A 17,122-nucleotide genomic window follows, 5' to 3' on the forward strand; every position below is an offset into this window, starting at 1 on the left:
GCTACAAAACCATCCGTTGCGTTAGTTTTCGCGGTTCGCGCTACTTATGTCCGTCGGTTATTATTGTCACTTCGCGTAATTGTCTCTGTCGGCCTTCCGCCAATGCACTCCGTGCACTTCACTTAATCGGTGATGTCGGCCTTCCGCCAATGCACTCCGTGCACTTCACTTTATCGGTGATGTCGGCCTTCCGCCAATGCACTCCGTGCACTTCACTTAATCGGTGATTTCGGCCTTCCGCCTTAACTTAACACACACTCGCGTCACATCACTTCACGGCACCATGTATATACCGAAAAACATACATAGAAACATATCGTGCGAAATATGTTTCTCGCTCGAGATTCTCGCGTGTTATGACAATGCGCAGCCGCGCACCTCGCAACATGGCCGCTCGCACTCGCGCCGGGATTGCGATCATCAGTAATCGATCGCTAATCGATACTTCGTGCCGCGACTGCGATCGCCTCAGCGAGCGCACCGTCTCGTTTCGTCACCATATGACGAGGCGGGCGGGAATGTGTGAGATCGTGATAATTCGGTTGCATGTCAGCGCATGTCACGCTTTCTATAAAATAATCGCCTAAATAATTTCGCGTTAAGGGAATAACTCTCGGCACGTTATAGCATGGATCTTTCGTTACTTTCCGAAAGTTCGCTAATTGTTAGCAACAACACAGCCACGGTCGACCGGTCGCATAAACAAAGTCGAACGACGACGCTCTCACAAAAGAAAGATCCCTGCTATAAACAAAACAGTTGAAACCATGTAACGACCCCGCCGGGGCGTCACGTGAAAACGGTGACGTCGGTTCTATGACGTAGGGCTCCGATGGCCAATCACCCTCCTGAAACTGGTGGTACCCAGCCTGGAGGGAGTTTCGCCTCGGAGGTGATAAAGGGATCGCCGCTGCGCCGCGGAATCGATTTCGCTCGCAGATCACCGCTAGTACACCGCTTTTCTAAACCGCCTTGCTATACCGCCGCCGTTTCGCACTCGCTTGCTGAACCGCTTCTCGCTGCGCTCGCCGTGCTCAACTCTGTGCGCGCTCACGGCACTTGCCTAAAAGTAACCTGTGTTAACTGTACATATTTGACATTATAAACGCTATTTTCTCTGTACTTGCTGTGTCTTCTCTTGTGGTTGTCTTTACCTCGCGCCATCCCGCGCTAACGCGTGCCCCCGAACAATTATGTATATATATAAACGAGCTTGTAAAGAGCGCCACGAACCCATGTGACAACTGAAGACTTTCCTTTGTTCATACATGTACTATTTCCACATATATATTAGTCGTTATGCCTTTCAATACTCAAAATAACTACTATATTGTCCAAACTTTTTTTGCTAATAACTTTTTAACGAATAACGAGCGACGGCTAAAATCTTCTGAAGGTCACCCAGGAGGGTGACCTTGACAACATATGTCAAGGTCAAGGTCATCGGAGGGTGGTCCGTATTACTGTATAATTACCAAAAATTTTTACGTTGACTCGTCGCATGACAAGAAAAAGCAAATATGTTTCTTTAAATTTTTAAACAATCATTGATATAACTGATGCTATAAATCATGATCGCATCAACGATGAAGATGGCTACAGCGTGTTTTATGTAATATATGATTCTTTTATTCTTTATGATTAAGGTATCATAAAGTTAAAAAAAAATAGCAGGAAAAAAAATAAAAAAAGGAGAGAGAGAGAGAGAGAGAGTGCGAAAGAGAGGGAGAGAGAGAGAGAGAGAGAGAGAGAGAGAGAGAGAGAGAGAGAGAGAGAGAGAGAGAGAGAGAGAAGTGCGAGTTTATGTATTGAGGGGAATATAGATGATTATTTTAAAGGAAAAAGAGAGGAAGGGGGAAGAGGAGGGGGAAGAAGAAACGTTTAAAAGGAGTAGGAAATAGTGAGATTGCCAGAGGGAAAAGAACAGATGATAGGGATAATGAGTAAAATGATGGAGAAAATACGGGAATTAAGGAAAGAACAGAAAGAGCAAGGGGTAAAATGCAAGAAAGAGAGAGAAATGATAAGATATGAGATTAGGAATATGAGGACGGATGTGGAGGAGAGAGAGGTGAAATGGCAGAAGGAAAGGGAGGAATTAAAGAAGGAGATAGGAGAGTTGAGAGGAAGGCTAGAGAGTATAAAGAAGGAGAGAAATGGGAGGAAGGAAAGGCAGGGAAAAGTGAAAGATGAAGGAAAGTGGGAGATAGGAAAAAGAGATAAAGCAATGGAAGCGAAGGTAAGAAAGCTAGAAAAGTGGAGAGAGTTAGAAGAGAGAGACAGAAGGAAAAACAATGTAGTAGTGAAAGGGATGGTGGTGAAGGAGGGAAGGGCGGAGAGAAGAGGGAGGAGAGGGAGAGTAGGAAAAAAGGGAGTGTGGTGAGGCTGAGGGGAGGGGGGAAAGGAGTCAGAGAGAGTAAAGTGGGGAAAGTAAAAAGGAGTGAAAGAGAGGAAAAAGAGGGGAGAAAAAGAGAAGGGGAAAGAAAGAAATTAAGGAGGGAGGAAGAAAGAAAGGAACAGGAAGGAAGCCTAAAAATAGGCTTTTGGAATGTAGCGGGAGTGAAGGGAAAACAGAAAGGGTTTTGGGAAAGGATAAAAGAGTGGGATGTCGTGAGGTTGGTGCAGACGTGGCTGGAACAGGAGGAATGGGAGAAAATGAAGAATAGGGTGCCAAAGGAGTTCAACTGGAGTATACAGGGTGCAAGGAAAGAAAGAGTTGGAAGAAAAGGAAGAGCAATAGGTGGAATAATGATGGGAGTCAGAAAAGGGTTAGAAGAGGAAGAAGAATGGGTGGAGAAGGAGAGTTCAATGATTAGAGAAGTAAGATGGAAGAAGGAGAAATGGAGATTGGCAACAGTTTACGTAAGCGGCAACTTGGATAAGATGATGAGTAAGATAAAATCGGTAAAAGAGGGAGAAGGGAGAGAGGAGAGATGGATATTGGGGGGCGATTTTAATGCGAGAACAGGGGAGAAAGGAGCGCTGGAGGATGGAGAAGAGGGAGTTGTTGAAAGAAAATCAAAAGATAAAATGATAAATAGGTAGGGGGAAGGGCTGATTAGATGGATGGAAGAGGAAGGATGGGAAATTATGAACGGTGCAAAGGAGGGAGATGAGGAGGGGGAGGTGACTTTTACAGGAGGAAGGGGGGAAACAGTGATCAATTACGCAATAGGAGATAGAAAAGCTTGGGAAAGAGTGACAAGATTGGAGATGGGGTGTGAAGTAGATTCGGATCACCAATCAGTAGCAGTACGGGTGGACAAAGGGGGGGGGGGGGTTGGTGAGAGGAGAGGGACAATAGCGGAGGGAGAGAGGTGGGTTTAAAAGACGGACTGGTCGAAAGAGGCAAGAGAGGAGTTTAGAAGAAGGACGGAGGAGGTATAAATAGGTAGGGGGGCAATAGATAAAAGGTCGAAAAGTTGACAAAAAAGAATTAAGATGGAAGTAAGGGTGAGAAGAGTAAAAAGAAGGGCAGAAGGAAAGGGAGTATAGTGGGATGGGGAATGTAGGAAGTAGAGGGAGGAGGTAGAAAAGTTATTAAGAGACTGGAAAAGAGGAAGAAAACACAAAGAAGATCATAAGAGAAGAAAGAAGGAGTATAAGGAAATGTGTGAGGAAAAAGGAAGAAAAAAGGGAAATCTGCTGAAAGAGGCAAGAGAGGCGAGAACAGAGAAGCAGGTGTGGGAAGTAATAAACAAGGAAAGGAGAAGAAGGGTAGAAATTAATAAGGAGATAACAATAGAGGAGTGGGATAAATACTTTAGGGTGATGTTAGAAGGAACGGAATACAAGCGAAGGCTAGGAGAACGAGAGGAGGGAGAGTAAGGGGCGGAGGGGGAAGTGGAGAAAGAGAAGGAGATAGGATGGGAGGAAGTAGAGAGAGTGCTGAAAGGGCTGAAAAAAGGTAAAGCGGCGGGAGAGGACGAGATAGGAAATGAAGTGTAGAGTTATGAGGGAAGTGGTTTAAGAAAGGCGTTATGGGAAGTATGCAGGAGAGTATGGAAAGGAGAGGGTTTTCCAGAGGCGTGGAAGGACGGAGTAGTCGTTCCGATAGCGAAAAAGAGGGGCAAAAGAGGTGAGTGAGCATAGAGGGATTACGCTGATGCCGACGGCGTACAAAGTGTACGCGTCGATATTAGCAAATAGGTTGAGGGAAGAGATGGTGGAGAAGGGGATGATTCCAGAAAGCCAAGCAGGGTTTAGGAAGAGGAGAGGAGTGGTGGACAACATTTACACACTGAATTATGCGATAGGGAAGTGATTAAAGAGGAAAAAGAAGGCTGCTTTTGTCGATCTAAGGGCAGCATTTGATTCAGTGGACAGGAGGGTTTTGGGAAGATGTCTGAAAAAACCATGGGTGAGTGAGAGATTGGGAAAAGAGGATCATGGAAATATACGAGAAAACAAGGAGTGTAGTGAGGGTGGAGGAAAGATACGGAAGGAAATTTTGGACAGCGAGAGGGGTAAACGGAAAAATTAACAGAGCCGATCAGGATTTAAACTCGAAACCTTTCATTTTCTACCTTCGTAGTCTGTTACTGTGTGTTGCTTCACAATTGCTTTATCCCACATAACAAAATGTTGGCAGTATGCCGACAGCATGCCAGTAAATTTATCTCATAATTTCGCAGCAAGATCTTCTTATGCTGTGTTTTTTATTCTATTCGATTTGATTTTTACTACCTTATAATCTGTTTTATCAATAAGTATGCCAGTTTACGTTGCATCTCAATTTTATATTTAAATATAAAACTGCATTATGAGAAAAATAAAAAAAAAGAAAAATTTAAATAGTTTTAGGACGTTACAAACATGTAAAATGATCTAATATTATCAATAATATATTCACTATTATTTAAACTGTACAATTAGTAAAAGAAATATGGGTAAATTTTATTTTTAATAATTGCTTTTGAATGATTCGTTTTTACGTCTATGGGTTTTTACGTCTATAATTATATAAGTAAATTAGGTCCTCATCAGCATTAATAAAGTGCGGTGTTTAGTTTTCGAGAAATAAGAAGGTGTCGCTTTAGAGGACCTATGTCGATATTAGCGACTTACCTCTTCACTTCTAATAAAAATATATAAAATGTATGGTTGTATATTCGTGATGAAATAAAATAAATGCGCGCGCGTAGCGCGCGCCTGTGTTGTTCTATTCGTGAAATAAAATAAAAGCGCGCGCGTAGCGCGCGCCTGTGTTGTTCTAGTCCACTTTTAAAAAAGGCGTGTTAACTGAGTGATTTCGTTTGTATCAAAAAATTGAAGCCTCTTTTCCGCGATGCGATTGGTTATCTCGATGCGTTGTGCGAGTTATTTGCAGCTGTCATTGTATATTTTGACAGTTGTGTGTATCAAGGGTTAATAGTGTAATAGTAATAGCATAATGTTAAAGCTAAATGGCGCGCGCGAAGCGCGCGCGTCTGTAATGTCTAGTCCACTTTTAAAAAAGGCGTGTTAACTGAGTGAATTTCGTTTGTATCGAAAAATTGAAGCCTCTTTTCCGTGATGCCGATTGGTTATCTCGCTGCGCTTACTTCATTTGCAGCTGTCATCGTATATTTTGACAGTTGTGTGTATCAAGAAGTTAATAGTGTAACAGTAATAGCATAATGTTTTCGTTTGTATCGAAAAATTGAAGCCTCTTTTCCGCGATGCCGATTGGTTATCTCGCTGCGCTTACTTCATTTGCAGCTGTCATCGTATATTTTGACAGTTGTGTGTATCAAGAAGTTAATAGTGTAATAGTAATAGCATAATGTTAAAGCTAAATAGCGCGCGCGAAGCGGGCGTCTGTGGTGTCTAGTAATACAAAATAGTATGTGTTACACGTACGGAAGTTGGCTGTTGGTCACGAGCGCGGGTAGGCGCATGAGCCGAAGGCCGAAGGCTCATGCGCCTACCCGCGCTCGTGACTAACAGCCAACTTTCCGCACTTGTAACACAATATACTATAATCCTTTTCTCGTTCGTTATAGCACAAATGTGTTGTTAGGCCAAACGTTCTGTATCTTACAGCCATGGGTGCCACGAGGGATCCATTCTGCAGAGATTGTCATGGCTATTGGCAGCGGCTACTAGTGTGCTGACCTTACTGTCAATGCCGTCGAAATTCGCGAGAGAATTTAGTCTACCGACAATCGCGTTGACCGCGTGGTTCACCATCTTTATCAGAAGTTCACCCTTCAGATCGGTCGGCGCTTGTGATGTGCCCTCGGCGTCTTCTTGCCGTTTATGGTCCGCAATCACTTCATCCCGCAAAATTGTGCGAAGTATAGCATGCAGCTGGAACGTGGGCTGAACCAAACAGCGCGCTGTGGCGATCGCGCTAGCGGTCAATGGTCCGCAAACTCCTGCAAAAGAATTAACATCGTGAAACCTGAAAGAATTTGGCAACCGTCTGCACAGTAACGAATATCGGATTTACTACAAGTATTTCTATATAACATTTGAATTTATCCAAGCACAAGAGATGTCTATACCAAGATATCTTTTATTTTCACGTCGACAGACGAGAAGATTGAGATTGTGTCTGACTGACCTATAGTTGTGAGAAATTCGAAGATATTGGGCGTCAAGCGGAAGGGTACCGGTCTCTTTGCGTCTGACTCTCCGGAGATGTCATCGATGTCGAATTTGAAATACGCGATGTTGATTAGACCGGAATCCTGATGCACGTACATCATGTCGGGATTGAGTCGCGTAAAATGAAGTACGTATTCGGCAAAGCATGTCAGCGACAGCTGCAAGGTGAACTAAAAACAGAAAGATAAAGACACGATGAAAATACATATGTTGCATTGTAGTTTTTTACATCAGCAATAAAGAATATTGAGGATTTCATGATTTAACCTGTTTATACTAAACATACACTTACGTTGGTTTGTGTACGACGGCTTTAATGTGCACTGAATGCGCACCAGCTCTGCCAGTGAAAAACGCTATTAGAAATCAAAGAACGTTCTGCTTAAAACATTAGCATATAGAATTCTACATTAATTACCTTTTAATCTCACTCGGTCTCTCGTTCAAACGATGGCTTGGCGCAAAAAGACAGGAATACCACCATGTTTCTTGATCTTTTCGCGATTTTCTGCCGATGTTAAGGCCCGTATTCATAGCCAGTTTTATAGATGTTAGCCTTACATTTATAGAAATAAACCTCAAGTCGTAAGCAAATAAACCAATCTTCGATTACTGCAGATGCGGGTTTAATGTGAGATAATTTTTCATTTTTAAGACTAATAATAAACCAACAAACGCTAAAATTAGACCAACAATCATCAGCAAACGATTACGCATCGATTAGACCGTTTTTAATTAAAAATGAGATTTTTCCGGCTAACTTAACGCTAATTTTTCTTTTTTAATTAAAAAAAAATTAAGAACCAACAAACGTTGTAATTAGGCCAAATCACCAACAAACGACCAACAAACGATTAAAAAAAAAAATTAATAAAGTCGAAGTTGACCGGCTAAGTTACCGGAGCTACCGGTAGTACCCTTTATATCATTAACATGCTGAGGTTAGTAGTGAGGTTAAAAATGTTGAAATGTAAAAACCCACTTTTAAGGTATAAAGGGAAATGAGACATCAGAGGCCGTATATAAACATCGGCTAAAAATATCGAAAACCGGCAGCAAAAATGTGAAAACATATATATAGTTACCGAGCTCGCAGTGCGACGTTGCCGTGTTTTTAGGGTCGAACGCCAAGATCTGTGAGAGTGCTGCAGTTTTTATTTCTTTTCTCAGAAACTAGTCAGTGAATCATCGTGAAATTTATTGAGAATCTGTGCCAATGTATCCTCTATACACAGTAATTTTTCAAGAATTGTTCTCTATTTTTTCTTTATATTCTGAATGCATATATTTGCCCTGGTGGAAATAATTTTCCGATTTTTTACGCGATAATTACGTGAAAACTACAATTTCTTCTAATGTAATTACAACTTTTCAAACTATTTTTACGTAATTTTCACGTCAAAAGTGCGCGATTTGGGCCATGTTTGTAGTATTTCATAAATTTACGTAGAAATTTTTATGACAAAACTACAACTTTTTAGATGTAAGTATGCGACATGTGTTCGACATTTTTACATCGAACTATGCTGGAATCTGCAACTTTCTATGCATAATAAGGTCTGTTTCTATTCCTGCACTGCTGAACTAGTGCACACTGGTGCAAAAGTTAGAGTGAAACAAAATATACTTGTCACTTTAACTTTTGCACCAGTGTGCACTAGTTCAGCAGTGCAAGAATAGAAACAGACCTATATTGTTAAAATTTATTTACAACTTTTACAAAACAATTTAACTATGTAAATAATCTAAATGACGAATAAAATTAATTAAATGTTAAAAAAAACACTGTTATATTATACAATTCACATAAATTTATGATATTTAAAACGGAAAGTGTTACACAAACATAAATAAATACAGGACTTTAAAATAAATATAATTTTTTTCTTATTTTTAAAAAGTAATTTTAATTATCCAAATTTTAAATTTTTATTCAAATAGGTAAGTATTATTATAATAAGTGTATTAATAAGTATCAGGTAGGTAAGCAATAAAATTGTTACATATATATATTAGTGTTATTAATTCTTATCATTTAATTATATCACTTATTTTCTACTTTGTTTTTTTGACTGCTGGTTTTTGTTTTTGATAAATGTTTCATAGTCAATTGTCTTATCGCTTATTGTCTCCTCGCTCGTATCACTTGCATCTTCTTCTTCTTTTTCTCCTTCTTCTTCTTCTTCTTCTCCTTCTTCTTCTTCTCCTTCTCCTTCTTCTCCTTCTTCTCCTTCTTCTTCTTCTTCTTCTTCTCTTCTTCTTCTTCTTCTTCTTCCTTCGTTGTCTTAAACTTTTTTATTCCACTGTCCAATTTATGTTTTTGATTATTTGATTCGCCTTCGTTGTTTCTGCTCTTTTACTCTCAACTGCTTTTTTTTGGCTCAATGTTCCTTTCATTTTGTAGTTGATTTTCTTGCGGGCGGCAGTTATTGCACCATTGAAGTACTTGTTAACTTTAGAACGATGTAATTGTTCGTCAATTACATTTGTGGCATTTTGCGTTTGATCCGCATCCATTTTTCAAACTCATTAAGAATGCCATATTTTTTAGTTGGAGTCAACGCAGGTTTTACCACATTGGATTGCGATCGAACGCAACGACTGGCCAACACCTCTGGTCCCCACACTGCATACGACATATTAGTAATAAAGGAGCTAGGTTCCTTTTCTCTCATTATGTTATTATATACATCTGCAGATATATGAACATCAGGTATTTCACAGATAATTTGCTCATCTTTATTACTCTTTGGTGTATCTCGTTTATCTCGGCTTGTATCTATTAAAGAAAATTATAAAATATATCATAGTAATTATAAATACAATTATAAATACAATTATAAATACAAGAAAAAATACAAATAAATCCTTTTACAGACTAACTTACGATAATTCCTTCGCGTAAATGGGATTTTGTAGTAACTTACGATAATTTACTCCGCATAAACATAGTATCAGTGCCAAAACTGGTACATCGCTTTAGCACACAAAAACAAGTCGAAAATGTCTAATAAACATATGTCCCGAATCTGAACGGTTCCAAAGTTATAAGGTATTGAAGTTGCTCTACATTAAGCATTAGTGTCAGTTGCCACAGTTGTTTTGAATCGTGAATCTCATTCTGGTAGAGCACCTTTTGTAAAGCATTAAACAGCATTAAAGAACGTTAAGGACCAGTTTTTCAATAGTCGCTTAATTTTAATCTTAGCTCAACTCGACACTCTGTCTCTTTCTAATGTCCATTTCTACTCTTGTAGATTAACTTTAATCTTGGTTTAATTAATTTTTTATCTTTTTCTAATTTTAAGAACTAGAAAAAAATAAAAAGTAAGTTAAACCGAGATTAAAGTTAATTTACATTGGTAGAAATGGACATAACTATCCCTTTTAGAAAAAGAGAAAGAGTGACTTTAGCTAAACTATAGTTTAAACGACTATTGAAAAACTGGCCCTAAACAATTTATGATTTATTATTACAAAAGCAACTTCAAGACTCGATAACTCCGAAACCATTGGGATTTAAACATAAGACATTTTCGACTTGTTTTCATGTATTAAAGCTGCTGTACCAGTTTTGGCTGAGTGCAGCGACACTCTACATGATAATAATAATGATTATTGCAATTTTTTATGATCTATAATTATAACTTCTCAAAAAAGGATGACGTCACATCTTACAAAAGGGCGCTCGAAATATTTTACCTCATGGGCGCAAAACAGGTTAGTCCCGGTCTACAATAGGTGTTTTAAGCCCTAAGCCTTAAGAAATTGTTCAATCACAGTTGAATTTGAGGAGAATAATTGACTGTGATTGGTCAATTCTTAGGGCTTAGGAATTAAAACACATATTGTAGACGGGCACTTACGTTAAGTCTCCGTCTACAATAGGTGTTTTAAGTCCTAAGCCCTAAGAAATTGACCAATCACAATTATTCTCTTCAAATTCGACTGTGATTGATCAATTTCTTAAGGCTTAGGGCTTAAAACATCTATTGTAGACCGGGACTAATGCTGCACTGACTGTTTTCACGTATTGAATATAACTTACCAGGAAACATATAATCGGCTACTTGTTTGAGCAGATTTAATATTGCATCCAATTTCTGTGAATTTTCCATTTCAACATTAGTCTGTTTGAAATTGTCACATGTATCCGTCAAAATTTTTATCATTTCTTGTGCGTCATCTAATTTTTTTTTAATTCATCACGTTCTGCTAAGCATATTTGATAATCGCTGAATAAACACTTCACTTTCTTTACTGTTTCAGCATCGTCAATAGCAGAAATGATATCCAACAGCTTATAATTATATGTAGATTTCTAAAAAATGTAACGTAAGAATAATGTTAACAAACAAAATAATGACAAAATTAATAATACTTATTAATAAATAGCAAAGCAGTGTAGCATAGCAAAATATATTTAAATTTATTACCAATAATAATTGATCTGAGTCAGATTTGCTACTGTTGCCATAGCTGACATTCTAAAATGAAAAAGATTGTTTAACATAAAATATAATTAATGAAATATTAATTTTTAAGTTAAATATTTCTGATTGTTTATACAAATTAATATTTATGTTTTAGTTAATAACAAAACTATTTCAAATAATTTTATCAAAATTGTTTCAATTTCAATAACAATTTTCATTATAAAAGCAATTATACACATATATTGACCAATTAAAATTGTTCAACATGTTACATTTGAAAAATGTTTCAAAATAATTATTATTAATACTGAGTACTACTACCTATCTGTTACTTATTAAGTTAACAATATTTTTACTTTAAATATTGACAGTGGCATTTGAATAGAATCCACGGGGTATATAGTACGCGTAGCAGGTGTAAGGGTAAATTGCAAACAACATGGAAGAGAACAGTTGAAGAGGCAGGAGCAATCAAAAAGATATGGAGATCACGGATAAAGGCGAGGAATAGAACCCGTTGGAGAAGCTTAGTCGAGGCCCTATGTCCTAGTTGGAGATAACAGGCAATTATTATTATTAACATTACACATTACAACACATTATAAACACTTTAATACTTCCAATTTCATATTCATATACGTACCTCTTGCTTTTTTTTTACTTTTTGTTTCTCAGCGTCTATATGTGCTTTTATAATTTTACTTTCTTTCTCTTTCCTTGCTTTAATAACATCATCTGTTTTCTAAAATAAAGAATTTATTTTATAAATATAATACTAAAACTATTTTTTACCTTATTTTATAATTATTATACTTAATTTACCTTCGACTTTCTTTTTACGTGTTTATTCACTTCATTCTCAGGTGGTTCGTATTTTGCATTAAGATCGGAATAACGAATTTTTGGCAAAACAGGTCTCTTTTTAGATACTTGTGTCTTAAGAAGCGGTAAACTACCTGAAAAAATTAGATTTTCCATTTGCATTTGATATTACCACAAAATAATTTTATGTACAAAAATACCCAGATAGCACAGTGACGTCAAATGACATATCAATTCCGTCATAATGACGTCTCTAACGGGTTAGAGACCCGTTAGAGACGTCATTATGACGGAATTGATATGTCATTTGACGTCACTATGCTATCTGGGTAAAGAGGTTTTTTAATAATATGTTACACACTCATATAGTTGTTCACAAAATTAATAAAGTGTAACGGAAAAGCTAATACACTTACTTGACATCAATAAAACGTACACTGGAAGTGGCGATTCATTGGCTTTGTTTTGCCAGAAGAAAACTTTCTTTTCGTACAAATTTTTGTTTTCATCGTACGATTCTAACGAAAAATTAAGCAACTCGTCTACAGAAACGTATTCTTGTTTTTTGTATTTAAAACGTACACGTATGCCCACATCATGTCCACTTAATTATAACCTCTTTCAGAGTTATAATATGGTAAATAACTGCGAACTTTATAAGTAAACTACTGCAATTAAAACAATTAAACACTGAGTCACTGGAGTGTAACGCACGCTGCGTTCCGATATATATTCAATTCACTACACCACTGTACGACTGTACCAGTACTGAAAATCTATAAGTTTACATCATGTATACATTACAGATTTTTAGTACTGGCAATGTGAATATCGGACCACAGCCGTAATACACACAAATAGACAAGTTAACAACAACTAATTATTGATATTTACGCGTGCGAAAATTCACAGCACAGAACGGAACGCGCGAAAGCAGCACCAATCACAGTCATTTCGCGGCCTTAGGCTGCGTTCGGAAACGTCACCCGAGTGCACATGAGTGTACCGTGTGAACCCGTGTGTACCCGGGTGACGTTTCCGAACGCAGCTTTACAACGTCAAGACAAACGCAGCAATTAAGATCCATACCACGGAGGATCCGTGATCCATACGTTTTCACCGACATTTGTAAATATTATCCTAAGAACGCAGCCTTACAACGTCAAGACGAACGCAGCCATTAAGATCCATACCACGGAGGATCCGTGATTCATACGTTTTCACCGACATTCGTAAATCTTAACCTAAGAACGCAGCCTTACAACGTCAAGACGAACGCAGCCATTAAAAATGTCAAAAAGAGGACCATATAAAAGATATTTAGAACCTGGAAGTACAAGAGACATTCCGCGGTCTACCGTAAAGCGAAGAAAGAAAGTTGATCTTTCTGACTTGGACTCATTGCAATCAAATAACTCACAGAATAATCAACAAGTAAGTTGTTTTATAAAATGTTTCAAAATTTATACATTTATGCAATTTTTATACATTTACTTTATTGCTTTTTTCATCAAGAAAATAATTGCCTTTATGACACACTTATACATTCAATTCCAGATATCAACATTTGATCACGATTTATGTACACTTGAAGAGTCTTCTAATAATAAAATCAATGAACCTAGTTCTTCAAGAATATATGAAGAATCTGTATTCTATGATGCCAATAATAATAACAATAATGAGGTTATCGAAGAAAATATTGATGATACAATCTATTTTGAAACTAATGTAAAATTTTATTTTTATTATAATTGTAATTTTTAATCTACATTAGAGTATAAATGATGAGAACATTTTTTTACAGCTAGACGATGTTCTGAGTACAAGTGATTCTGGAGCCAATTTATCTGATACTGACATTGATGATGAAAGAGAAAATTCAAATCAAGTACGTAATTTTGTGGTATATGTGCTTGTGTTTTTCTTAGCATTAAAAATGTTTTCATGTTACTTTATACAACATTCACAAAACAATCTAACGTTTTTAATTTTAGAGTGAAGAAAATGTGGGACATGACGAATATCCATTCTTAGAAGAACACTTGGGGGCATCTACAACTACATCTAAAGGCGAAGTTTTATTGATGACTTTAGTAATAGGACTGCGCCATTCTTTACCGTGGACAGCGATCACAGATATATTAAAATGATAAACGTAATATTTGGCGAGCGAATAGTACCAGATACTAAATTCCACTTACATAAATATTTTTCGCCAGAAATTACATCCGCGGTTTATCATGTTTATTGTCCACATTGTACGAAATATTTAGGTATTAAAGAGTCTATCCGAAATTTAAACAATTGTGAGTGTGGATTTAATCTGAAAGAAGCAACATCTTCCTTTGTTCAGTTCAATTTAAAAGATCAATTTAAAAAGTTATTATCAAATAAATTCGTGATAAAGCATCTTAACTATAGATTTACAAGAAAAAAAAAGAATGATAAAGCGTTAGAGGATATTTTTGATGGTAAAAAGTATAAAGAAAATAAATGTTTAGAAGATGAATTAAATCTATCTTACATATTTAATACTGATGGGTGCCAGCTAGCAGATACTTCTAAAGTAGCTATATGGCCTTATTACATAATGATAAACGAATTGCCACCACATATTCGTACAAAATATATAATACCAGCTGGATTATGGGTTGATAAATCACAACCTAACATGAATGTATTTGGCGATATTTTTGTTCAGCAAGCAATGAGTTGTCCACAGTAGGAATTCGTGGAATTATAGAGGAAAGGATGTTACATCTAAATTTTTCCATTACTATCTTCTGTTGATTCGGTTGCTCGTTGTAAAATGTTAAATATGAAGCAATTTAACGGTTCATTTGGATGTACATACTGTTTGCACCCAACAGAGCGAATTAATAATGTTGCAAAGTACCCAATTTCTATAAATATTCCAGTACTTAGATCTGATTATGAATAAAAGAATTAATGAAGAGAAGTGTACATTAGAAACTGCTACTGCTGAGGACAATTTTGGTATAAAAGGACCGTCTTTTTAATGAATTTAAAATATTGATTTGGCAGATTCTTCACCGCCTGATTATATGCATTCTGTGTTATTAGGTGCAATACGACAAATAACTGAAACGATTCTTACTTCAGTTAATAAAAAATACTATATTGGACAATCTTATAAAATGGGACATAATTAATAATCGTTTGTTATCCATCACCACCAAAAATAATAACGAGAACACCAAGACCTTTGACAGAACGAAAGTTATGGAGAGCATCAGAGTGGCGATCCTGGCTTTTATTTTATTCGCTTCCTTGTTTACGCGGAATATTACCAAACAAATATTTGCGACACTTGTCACTTCTTGTAATTGCAATTAATATTCTATTACAAGATTCAATAACACAGACTGCACTTGCCACGGCAAAGTCGTTACTTATTAAATTTGTTGTCAAATTGCAATCACTTTACGGTAAAGAGATAATGACATATAATGTTCATTTATTATTACATTTATGTAAAAGCGTTGAAAATTTTGGTCCACTATGGGCACATAATGCATTTGCATTTGAAAATGCGAACAGATTACTATTAAAAAATAAACATAGTCCAGCTCGTATTATACCTCAGTTTACAAAAAGAATATTATTATTTCAAAATATAACTTCATTTCTGATAAAACAACAATAAGTCATCATGTAAATGAATTTTGTAACTCTTTGTTTGAAACAAGACTAAAAACAGCCGTAAAATTGTATGACAATTCTGTGTTAGTAGGTTCTGGAAAAAATTGCCATTTAACAGAAGAGGAAATAGAACTACTTAACGAGCCAGTAGAAAGTGCTTGTCTTTTGATTAAACTTATTTATAATGATGTAAGATATACAACAATTTATTATCAACAACAACGCTGCAAGAAAATAAATGATTCAATTGTGCAATTAGATAATGGTTCAATTGGTCAAATTCATAAATTGTTTGATAAAATATCGAATGTGGAAAAAGTAATATATTTATAAACACTTTTAGATTAAGAACTTCAAATTTAACACATTTTCTTTGATCCCTATTGAGCATATAAAGGAATGTGATGTTATAAAGTATTTTACAGTACATAAGCCAGCAATTTAGTCAGGGCATGTATATTTATGCAAATAGATAAGTTTAAATAGTGAGTAAAATTCCCTATGGTTGTTTACACGATTAATAGGTAAACTATTTTGTAATAGTAATTAGACTGTATAATCGTCATATGTATTTATAATGTGAATAAAACAACTTGCAATTATTTATTTTCTCTAGTTGTTAATAAAACACTTCCACAAGTAAAGATAAGTTAAGTATTAGGATAAATACGTCAACTTACACATTGATTGTGTGTGTAGAAATGTGCAAAGTAAAAAGGCAATTATAAGTATTTCTTACGATTTTTAATAATTTAATACAACTTGTAACTTTTTATGAAAATATAAAAAATGTATCAAATCTTTTTGGACTCATAATGCTGAAAAAATATTAGCCACGTATTACAGGGAATATACTGATACAAAAAATCGTATAGCGCCTTTTATGTCATGCAAACTTGTATGTTGTGTACAAAAAAACTTAGAAATGTTAAATAATATTATTGTTTAGCCTATTTGGGGGCCCTCGAATTTGAGGGCCATGGGCTAAAAATGTCCAATTTTAGGTTACTCTTATAAACATTTCTTATACTTCTACAACAAACTGCATTTAGATCATAAAAAATATTCGTAGAATTTTGTACGAAGTTTTAAATGATTGTAATTTTTGCAAGAATGTACAACTTCTACAATTTACTATAAAATTTTCATTAAAATATTCGTAGAATGTTGTAGGAAGTTTTAAATAGTTGTAATTTTTACAAGAATGTACAACTTCTACAATTTACTACAAAATTCTCATAAAATATTCGTAGAATGTTGTACATAGTTGTAAATGGTTGTGATTTTTACAATAATCTAAACAACTATAATTTACTACGTTCTCATAAAAAATATTCGCAGAATGTTGTAGATAGTTTGTAAATAGTTATGATTTTTACAATAATCTACAACTTCTCGATTTACTACGTCTCATAAAAATGTTCGTAAAAAGTTTGTTACAATTTTCTATTATCTTTACAACTTACTACAATTTACTACAATTTACTACAATTTACCATAAATTTCTACAATTTCACAATTTCTACAAATTTGTGATTTGTTGTAGAAGATTGTATTTTTTCACAGAAATACGTAAATTGTTGTAAAAATTATTTCCACAGGGGAAT

The 17,122-nt window shown here is 35.8% G+C and overlaps 3 protein-coding genes across 9 annotated transcripts; 1 reads left to right on the top strand and 2 right to left on the bottom strand.

Annotated features, from left to right (window-relative positions):
• Positions 1 to 5,969: 5,969 nt before the first annotated feature.
• Positions 5,970 to 7,807, bottom strand: LOC139787036 (transformation/transcription domain-associated protein-like). 3 transcript variants are annotated; one of them, XM_071726130.1, is made up of 3 exons: positions 7,677 to 7,807; positions 6,548 to 6,761; positions 5,970 to 6,359 (listed from the first exon to the last, which is right to left on the bottom strand). In XM_071726130.1, exons 2-3 carry the CDS (start codon positions 6,690 to 6,692, stop codon positions 6,019 to 6,021), a joined length of 486 nt encoding a protein of 161 aa, XP_071582231.1. In that variant the 5' UTR covers positions 6,693 to 6,761; positions 7,677 to 7,807; the 3' UTR covers positions 5,970 to 6,018. The 3 variants fall into 3 exon arrangements, with proteins under 3 accessions (XP_071582231.1, XP_071582230.1, XP_071582229.1); XM_071726129.1 differs by lacking the exon at positions 7,677 to 7,807 and adding an exon at positions 7,010 to 7,061; XM_071726128.1 differs by lacking the exon at positions 7,677 to 7,807 and having other exon boundaries at positions 6,548 to 7,057.
• A 790-nt stretch (positions 7,808 to 8,597) lies between these two features.
• Positions 8,598 to 12,863, bottom strand: LOC139787035 (uncharacterized). 5 transcript variants are annotated; one of them, XR_011722511.1, is made up of 6 exons: positions 12,432 to 12,863; positions 11,850 to 11,983; positions 11,671 to 11,769; positions 11,028 to 11,078; positions 10,640 to 10,912; positions 8,598 to 9,370 (listed from the first exon to the last, which is right to left on the bottom strand). XR_011722511.1 is itself a non-coding variant. In XM_071726124.1 (6 exons), the coding sequence occupies exons 1-5, from the start codon at positions 12,356 to 12,358 to the stop codon at positions 10,778 to 10,780; spliced, it is 492 nt and encodes a 163-aa protein (XP_071582225.1). In that variant the 5' UTR covers positions 12,359 to 12,424; the 3' UTR covers positions 8,598 to 9,370; positions 10,640 to 10,777. The 5 variants fall into 5 exon arrangements, 2 of the variants coding, with proteins under 2 accessions (XP_071582225.1, XP_071582226.1); XR_011722512.1 differs by lacking the exon at positions 12,432 to 12,863 and adding an exon at positions 12,050 to 12,094; XR_011722513.1 differs by lacking the exon at positions 12,432 to 12,863 and adding an exon at positions 12,050 to 12,077 and having other exon boundaries at positions 11,850 to 11,979.
• Positions 12,864 to 12,900: 37 nt separating this feature from the next.
• LOC139787034 (uncharacterized) lies at positions 12,901 to 14,157 on the top strand. The gene is made up of 4 exons (XM_071726123.1): positions 12,901 to 13,283; positions 13,407 to 13,580; positions 13,657 to 13,740; positions 13,847 to 14,157. The coding sequence occupies exons 1-4, from the start codon at positions 13,140 to 13,142 to the stop codon at positions 14,000 to 14,002; spliced, it is 558 nt and encodes a 185-aa protein (XP_071582224.1). The 5' UTR covers positions 12,901 to 13,139; the 3' UTR covers positions 14,003 to 14,157.
• Positions 14,158 to 17,122: the final 2,965 nt, after the last annotated feature.

Source organism: Temnothorax nylanderi, unplaced genomic scaffold (assembly GCF_030848795.1).
Source record: "Temnothorax nylanderi isolate EJ_2023f unplaced genomic scaffold, tnyl_v1.0 TNYL_tig1245_pilon, whole genome shotgun sequence".
Lineage (NCBI taxonomy): Eukaryota > Metazoa > Arthropoda > Insecta > Hymenoptera > Formicidae > Temnothorax > Temnothorax nylanderi.

Excerpts from the sequence above, each read along its gene's own strand:
- LOC139787036 (XM_071726130.1), bottom strand. The coding sequence starts at position 6,692 with ATGATGTACGTGCATCAGGATTCCGGTCTAATCAACATCGCGTATTTC. Across the intron at positions 6,360-6,547 it reads CGAATTTCTCACAACTATAG|GAGTTTGCGGACCATTGACC; the intron begins GTCAGTCAGACA and ends ATTCTTTTGCAG.
- LOC139787035 (XM_071726124.1), bottom strand. The coding sequence starts at position 12,358 with ATGAAAACAAAAATTTGTACGAAAAGAAAGTTTTCTTCTGGCAAAACA. Across the intron at positions 11,079-11,670 it reads AAGTAAAAAAAAAGCAAGAG|AATGTCAGCTATGGCAACAG; the intron begins GTACGTATATGA and ends TTTTCATTTTAG. Across the intron at positions 10,913-11,027 it reads ACTCAGATCAATTATTATTG|AAATCTACATATAATTATAA; the intron begins GTAATAAATTTA and ends TACATTTTTTAG.
- LOC139787034 (XM_071726123.1), top strand. The coding sequence starts at position 13,140 with ATGTCAAAAAGAGGACCATATAAAAGATATTTAGAACCTGGAAGTACA. Across the intron at positions 13,581-13,656 it reads CAATCTATTTTGAAACTAAT|CTAGACGATGTTCTGAGTAC; the intron begins GTAAAATTTTAT and ends ATTTTTTTACAG. Across the intron at positions 13,741-13,846 it reads AAAGAGAAAATTCAAATCAA|AGTGAAGAAAATGTGGGACA; the intron begins GTACGTAATTTT and ends TTTTAATTTTAG.